General features: G+C 50.4%; 1 protein-coding gene across 1 annotated transcript; it reads right to left on the reverse strand.

Annotated features, from left to right (window-relative positions):
* Nucleotides 1-3860: 3860 nt before the first annotated feature.
* MPEG1 (macrophage expressed 1) lies at nucleotides 3861-7932 on the reverse strand. Its single transcript, XM_069470056.1, has one exon. The coding sequence runs from the start codon at nucleotides 7881-7883 to the stop codon at nucleotides 5730-5732; it is 2154 nt and encodes a 717-aa protein (XP_069326157.1). The 5' UTR covers nucleotides 7884-7932; the 3' UTR covers nucleotides 3861-5729.
* Between the last annotated feature and the right edge of the window lie 246 nt (nucleotides 7933-8178).

Below are 8178 nucleotides of genomic sequence, written 5' to 3' on the forward strand. Positions count from 1 at the left end.
GGCTGGAGGGGCTCTGAGGTGAGGGGGTGGGGAATGCAGGACAGGAAGTGGGGAGTCGAGGTAGGAGTCAGTGCCGTGTGCTCACGGCTCCCGCCGAGTCTCCTCTCCTGGCCTGTCTCCATCCCCCTCCCTCCTAGTTCCAGGGGCAGCCAGGTTGAATAAGGGGACATCATTCATAAACCTCATCCAACACGAAGGGGCCACAGGATGAGGGCCTTCCTGGGTCTGTTCCCATGGAGTTTTTGGTGCTGGGCAGGCAAGAACCCCCTCCCCCGCCCCGCCTCCCAGGTAGGGGCACAGGCGGCACGCTTAGGGTATGGCCAGTGCGTGGGCACTCCATACCCTGGCCTGGTGGCGCCAAGGTTGCTCGCCTCAGCTGGCTTCTTGCTGCTTCCACTCTGCTTTGAGAATGGAGTTTCTGCTCTTCTCTCCTCTGCTGGAGGCAGGGAGCTCTCACTGTGCAAGGTTGGGGGGCAAAGGGGTGAGCCGCTAAACTGCTGTGAGCTGAGACACTGGATGCCCTGGTGTAGAGCGAGGAAGCGTTTCTTGCCTAGAGGGCCAGAGAGGCAAAGGCTCTGGGAGCACGTCCAGCTCTTGTCATAGTCCTGGGCTTCTCCGGGCCCTCCCTTCCTCCTCACACCTTTGACCTGTCCAAAGAGGCATCTGGTTCTCTCGTGTGGATGGATGGACTCTGGGATTCCTCTCTGGGGTGGCACTCCATGATGCTGTTTCTAGCCCCTCTCTGATCAAACCAGAGCCTGCATCCCACCGAGCATCTGAACTGTCCTCAGGGAGAGAGGCCCATAGCCTTCTTCCCAGCCCCTCCTAGACCAGCTCAAAGATTCCATGAGTTTCATCAAGTCACTGTGAGCGGAGCCCGCGGTGGGCTCTGTGCTGTCTGTGTGTGTGCATGTGGGCGGCTGGGCATCTCAGGGCCAGGTGGGTGGAGCTGCCCATCGTGTCCCTGCACCCTGTTTTGCAAGATGCCAAACCCCAAATCTGATGGGGATCAAACAGCCAGGCTGTGGTCCTTTGAATTTCCTCACCCTTTGCCAAACTATCCCTTAGGAAACTTAGACCCTGATGGAGTCAGAACTGTGCCTGGGGAGATGTGAGGAGGGGAGGGCCGGATTAACCCCTTTTTATATTTCTTTTCAAGATTGGATCAGAGCCAATCTCCATCCAGTCTTGTTTCTATGAGGGCTTCAATCTGTCTCCGTGCAGATTTGCTAATCAGAGCCCAGAGGTGACACTGGGCCTCTTGTCCTCCTCATCTGTCACACGTTGACTCAGAGCACGGAGGGAGCCTCTGTAGCTCGTTCCTAACGGGGTCAGGACCACATTGTGGTCGGGTGCAACCTGCTCCTGGGTTGTGTCCCCAGACCCTGTCTATCTCCTCCCCAACATTCCTCTTGCCTTTGGTCCCCATTAAGGAATGAATTAGGGGTCGGGGAGGAGAGAAGGGGGATCAAGAAGGGAAACCCAATTCCCCCTTTGAAAGTGGGTTCTTTGAACTATGTGTTTGGGGGAAGTTCCTCTGGATACTAATTTGAATTTATATACCTCATGTTTTGGGGGTTGGACGTATATATATGCATATATATTTCATTATATTTGGAAGGTGTTTGATGCTGGAAAAATCGAAACGAAAGAACCTTCAAAAATGGTACTTAGGTTAGACCCGGAGGCCAAGCTTTCAGGAGAGCCGGTTCCGTAGCTGCTGGCTGTTGGGCCTACAGTCATTTTGACGTTGGTGTGACCTGAGTGTCACCCAGTTCCTGGGACGTGCTGGTGCTGAGCCTTTCCTGGCTTCCCAGATGGCTCCAGGGACGCTAGTCTCTCCACCAGAGGGAGCCCCGAGGGGAGGACTCGTTCTGCCCTCTGAGGCCTGCGGCCGCCATTACCTCACCAGCAGACCAGGACTCTGGTCCCCAGTTCCCTGCACCACAGGGCCATTTCCTGCCACAGCTGGGAAGGAAACACCTGAACTAAATGGAAGAGCCATCCCTGCAGTGTTTAATGCCACACCTGTGCCCTTTGCCAGGTTTCCACGTACCAGAGATCACTGGAGCGCCTCCCTGTAGGCTCAGTACCGTCTCTGGCTTTGGCGCCCTCCTGGAGTATCTGCTGGGCTGCTCGGCCGTGGGCACGAGGACTAGCCTGAGTCCATGGGTGGAAAAACATAACGAGGCAGTAGGAGGTGGGGAAGAAAAGAAGACACACTTTGCCAATGTGACTGGGCGGTGGAGAGAGATCGATTTCCCCGCAGCAGGGAGGAAAAGGTGTAGGTGGGGCAGCGGGCATCCAAGAGCAGGAGGAAGAGCACCCAAGAGGACCACAGGGGAGCCAGTATACCAGTGGCAATACCACTTGGAGAGGTAATCTTCATACCTTCACGTCTTTCCCCCTAGGTTGTCCATAGTGTCTTGGCCTCGTTTCTCTTCCACTCCGCTCAGTAGGGGCCACCTCATCCTGTGCGGTTCTTGCGGGACTCCCTGAGCAGAAGGGGTCTTGAATTTCCTAACACTGTGCCCGGCAAGGCAGGGGGCATTCCTTTGCCCTTTGTCTCGTGCCAACCTAGAAAGGTACAGTCTCGGTTTCAGCGGGAACCCTGCCACCAGAGCCCTGTGCACCCACTGGCCTGTCACGGGGTTCTTTCCCACCCGAGGACCTGCTGTGTCCCCCTGGCCCAGGGACGGGATCCCATGTCTTTCCTTGCATGGTGTTAGCACCAGCAGCCTCATTTCTCTCCCTTCTTGAGTCCCCAAGGATGAAAATGGGATTGGAGACAAACCTTGTCAGATGTTCACCCTTAAAAGGTTAATTGTGTATATGTGGTTGCGTGTGCCTTTGTGTTTTCATTCTCTTCCCTTTTTTGTAAAATTGGAACTTCTCTGTGGTTTTATACTTGGTGAAAAGTACTTGTCCTGGTATTGCACTGTTGTGTGCATGATAGGAATGGGGGAAGGCCCGTGTGGTACAAGAAGAGACCCCTACCCCTTTTCCTTGTCTGTGGTCACCGGCATTTGAGGGGGGAGGGGTTCTGGGAGAGGGCAGGTGAATGTCCCAACCTAAACTGTTCTGTTTGTAACTGGTGTGTTTTGAAGTCCTTGGTGTTGCTCTGTGAGAGGACATCGCCACCTGGTGCTCATGAGGTGTATGTGCAGAACAATAAATGGCAAATGAACCACCACAAAGTGTTGCTGTTGATGACCTTGTTTTTTGTAGATTAGGGCACCTCCATGTGAGGCATTTGGGTTACCTCCCTGAGCCTGTAAGCAACCACAAGCCCTTCCATGCATGGGGGGAAAATCCCTTTTCTTTGTTTTTTTTGTGATTTTTTTGGTTTATTTTTTCAGTTTTGACATCTTTCCCACCCACACATTTGACCTGGTTGGACTCTTTGTTCCCCGAAAGGAACAGACCACATGGCTGGGGAAATGAGTAAGTGAGCTTGTGGGAGGAAAACCATCCTTAAAATCATGAATGTTCACTTCTTAAAGATCCCTTCACCTGACTACAATATAGCGTACGTTTCGATCGTTTACAGGCTGCTGTTTTTCAAATGAATGTTTAGTATCAATCATCCCTGATACTGATGGGAACACAAAAGTAAAATGCAAATGCAGAGCCACCTTTGTTACCCATATCTGTCAAGGAGTGTGGTTTCCTTGGAAGCCAGAATGTTCTTTCCATAGACCCCTGCCTAAGATTGCTCGTTAGGAAACTGAGACTTGGGAAGCAGAGCCTGCGAGAGCCTCCATCAGCGTTCTGACTTTGTAAAATGCCTTTGTGAATGTAACCTGCAAACTCCCACGTTCCGATTTCATATGGATGAGCAGTCGGACAGAGTGTTCCTTGGTACATATTTTAATGCATATTTATGTGCAGTCTTGTTAGTAGAAATAGAAGTTTGTAAAGAACTTTTGGTTTCAATGAGCAGTTAGTGCATTCAAAACCTGGGAACCTTTGGCTACACTTTGCCTTTCTGACTCAGAATTAATCTTCCAAGAATTAATAGGAAAGTCAGTATTTGCAGAAAAGTGGTCAGCTTGGCTATAACATACGAAACACCCAAAACCCACAAAACACTTAGAGGTTTAGGAGAACATTTTAATGCTTAAGAGGCAAGTTAAGTGAAAAAGTTGTAGAAATCAGAGTCCCTGGCTGGGCAGTCAGGAGAGCAGGTTGCAAATGCTGCCATTGACGTCTCTATATCTCAGCTGGAAATGAATGAATTGCCTCGTTCCCATCTTACCATAGGCTGGGACTCTTCAAGCTCCTTAGATGAAGGGCCTATTCTCAGTCCAAGCTCTTGATTGTGAACATTAACAAGGAAAGAACAAATTATCTTTTACAGGAGTTAACTCACTGAGGACATCCGGTGAATAAATACATGATTTTTTTTAAATGTTGTGGAGGAACATTAGTGTTGAGATAATCAGGTGAGATTGGAATTAAAATTGATAAAAGCCCTGATATTGCCAGCTGACAATCATGCATCCTGCTAGATGCCCAGGGCTGTCGTCCTGGAACTGAAATAAGTGCATCATGAGTGGTGCTGGAGGCCTTTTTCTGTTCACTTAAAAACATGGAATTGATCATGTCAGCCCCCTTTCGGTTAGGAAAAGAAAAAAAAGTACAGTGCATAATTGGTGCTTTCTACTCTGTTTTGATTTTAGGGAGGAAGTAATACTTAGATGTGGGCTTACTTTGCTTCTTAATTTTTTCACCCCCAGAACAATGCAGACTCCTTGGAATGCAGGGCGTGTGTGTGTGTGTGTGTGTGTGTGTAACAGGAGGATAGGAAGTGTAGGGACCATTCATGGAAGAGGAAGAGGTTGTACTTTGGTAACACAGAACATGAAACTGTAATGCTTGGTCTATGCACATCGACATCTCCTTTTGGTGCCCAATTTATGCTGAGCTAAGCGGAATAAATCAAGTAGTTGGATGTGGCTAAGAATTCCAATTTCCTTTAAGCACCAGACTCTTTTTTCCAGTTTTTATCTTTCTTTACTTACCCCTTGTCTCTAAACCATCCCTTCCCCCTTGCCCTCCTAATAAAGGTTTATAAGTTAAAATGCTTTCTGAGGACTTGCTGACACCAGTCAGAAGTCCAAGAGTAGTCTGGCCTAAGTCTTCATCGTGGGGCAGTTGGAAAGAGTATCATTGGCACAGGCTACTGAGATGACCCAGAGGAGGTGACGCAGTCCCTTAACATGCAAGCCTCAAAGCTAAAAAGCAGTGGCCAAGCAGGACTTCCTGTGTCTTTTCAGGGCTCTGGCAACTTCTAGGAGCATGAAATCCAGACAGCTTTTTAAAAAACAAAATAGAGGGAAGGTAAGGCTTAAAGGCAAAAATGCTCACAGCTCACAAATTGGGAACCAGATTAAATGCATAGTTTCCACATCCAAATGTCAGTATCCTCCCTTCTCTCTTTGTACACAAGTGCATTTAAGTGAAGACAATTAGCGAGGCATTTAGGGAGAGGACACCCCCCCTCCCACTTTAGTCCCCAGGATGGCTTTTGCTTCCAAGAGTCATAACTGCTGCCTCCCCCCACCCCCAGCCTTTTCCACGTAGCAATATAAATTTCCTGGCCCAGAGACCTAGATATGAAGTCACAGAGTTATACCTGCTATTTGTTGCACTTCAATAGCTAGGGAGGCAAAAGTGGCCAGAGATGACCACTCTGGCTAGAGATGAAGCCATTTCCCGGGAGAGATTTAAGCAGGACTCTGCTCCTGCTCTCCGTCAGGGGTGTCTCCCATGGCTGCTATGCCTGGAGCCAAACTCTGCCTCTCGTCCTCAATTTCCTGGTATGCCTTCTTCTTGAACTTCCGTGTGCCGTAGATGGCCAGGGCGATGACAGCAGCCAGAACGGTGGTGACCCCCACTGTGACCCCAGCTGCCGCCCCTCCTGACAGACCCCCATCGTCCCCGTGGACAACATTCATGGCCCTGCGCAGCTCTAATGGCTCTCCCAGCCTCCACTGGTGAGTCTGGGGGTCTTTAATCCAGGATCTTGAACCCTCTGAACTGGTCACTATGACAGTGTTGGTGGCAGCCTGGCTCATGAGGGGTGGCTGCGTGAAAGGTGGGAGCCTGGCAGGGGGCAGGGACCCTCCTGTAAAGAGCCCGGACTTGACGCAGTAGGATATTTGGCATCCATCACTGATGAGGGCCAGGTGCTGGCTGAAGCCCCCGGGGCACTTTTTCAGAGAAGGTGCCCCTAAATCTCTGGATATGGCAGAATCCACCAAGGGGTTCCCAACTGTGCAGCTGAAGAAGCCGCCAAAGGGGACCGAAAACCTGTTTCCCAACTCATAGTCCTGAGAAGCACATACCTTGAGGTTTTCAAAGAGTCTCAGTGGAAAGTAGCCGGCTGGGCATGACTGCGCATTTGTCATGGGGTTTATGCTCTTGCCGCTAAAGAGGCCCCCAAAAAGTAGTCCTGAGTTTTCGGGTACTTGGCCACTGGCCGCACACCAAAAAGCCCTAAATTCAGCCTTTGCTGCGCGGAACACATCTTCACACACTGTCTTGCAGAAAACAAGGAGTTTGCACTTCCGTTGACACTCCAGGTGGTTATACCCCTCCTCGTGGGTCTGGGACAGCAGGTGCACTGGGGAATAGCCAGAGGGACAGGAGAAATCGCCAGTGAGTGGATTCTTCTGCTCCAAGTGTTGGCAGAGGAGGACATCCTCATTTCCTGAGCGCTGGGTACATTCCTGATAAACCCCACCAAAGGAGAAGTTGGTCATTTTCCCCTCGCAGGAGCCATCATCAGTGTTGGCCTGAAAATTGAAGTTGGGCGAGTTGATATCTGTGCAGCCAGGGTAGGTGTTGAATGTGTAATAGCGTCTCACGGCATTTTCCACCGTCTTGGACAGCTTCTTTACCAAGGGGCCCGGCAAGGCAGGCAGCATGTCGGGGTTGATGAAGAAATGCAGTGGCAGGCCCGCACGGTCCACTGCCACCAGGTGGTTGCTGATGCCCTGCTGCCAGGCCTGGAGGGTGATGCCTGGGTAAAAAGGAACCCCTCCAATGCTCTGCACCCTGGAGTTTGTTCGGTTTGAGAGGTAGCCCTTGATGAAGGCATCCTGCGAGGTGTAGTTCTCCTCAAACTTGAAGTTCACGATGTTTTGGAAGGCAACTCCAGCAGATGTGGTCACGGTGCTGTGGCTGCTCTGGCTGTCCTGGAGAAAGGAGGCCCTGATGTGGTCCTCCTGGATAAGAGCAGCCCCGGCGTCCACACTGGTGATGACGTGGGTGCCATAATTGAGGACCAGGAGTTCTGCCAGGTAGGTGGCCATCCTTGTCTGATTGTTCTCTAGACAGTCAGAGATGTCCATGAGCTCCTTCTTAAACCTCCAGCTTAATTCTGAAGCTGGGTTGATTTTGGCTGTGTAGACCAGGTTTCTTACCTGAACTCTGGTAGTCACAGCTTGGTCCTTAACTTGAAGGGTCTTCATTCTCTGGAACTCAGAGGAGAACTTGCCATTGACTTTGGAAAAAAGGGAGAGCTCTGTGTTGATGGAGTAGGAGGTGCTGCTCTGGTAATTTACCCAAGAATCCAGGATTTCTGAGTTCATCTCCAGGTTGCTCTGTTTCCGGGGAATGGTGTAGATTTCATCGGGGATGATGTACTGCCCATCCTCTGTGGTCCTGCAGTTGGTGTAGGTCAAGTTCATCACCCGTCCCATGTCCACATTCCGCAGATTATCCCAGCCCCCTCCAGGTAGGACTTCCAGGACAGGTAGTTTCAAAGCACTCTTGCATTTTTGAAATCCAACCTCAACTGTCTCTCCCAAAGGCTTGTCTGCTTTAGCCCACACTGCCACTGCCCAGAAGAGGATGGCAGTCCTGAAGCTGTTCATGGCTCAGACAGCCTCAGCCACACACCAGCCCTATGGTTGCACTGGTGGCTGCTGAGCTTGGTGCAGACTGAACAGATACGAAAGAAAGCAGTTGCTGAAACAGTAAATTCAGTAGTTCTCCAAAAGTTACCAGTTCCTCTTTAGGCTAATCTAATTGCAAAATAGGGAAATGAGAGTTGTTTGGAATACTAAGGTCCATCATGACTTTGAAAAAATTATGCTGTACTAGATACGCAAACACAGCTCTATGTGCTTGACAATGCACTACCCTAATTCCTTCATCCCCAGCTGGTTA

This window comes from Eulemur rufifrons, chromosome 6, assembly GCF_041146395.1.
Source record: "Eulemur rufifrons isolate Redbay chromosome 6, OSU_ERuf_1, whole genome shotgun sequence".
In the NCBI taxonomy this organism is placed as follows: Eukaryota; Metazoa; Chordata; class Mammalia; order Primates; family Lemuridae; genus Eulemur; species Eulemur rufifrons.

Excerpts from the sequence above, each read along its gene's own strand:
- MPEG1 (XM_069470056.1), bottom strand. The coding sequence starts at position 7,883 with ATGAACAGCTTCAGGACTGCCATCCTCTTCTGGGCAGTGGCAGTGTGG.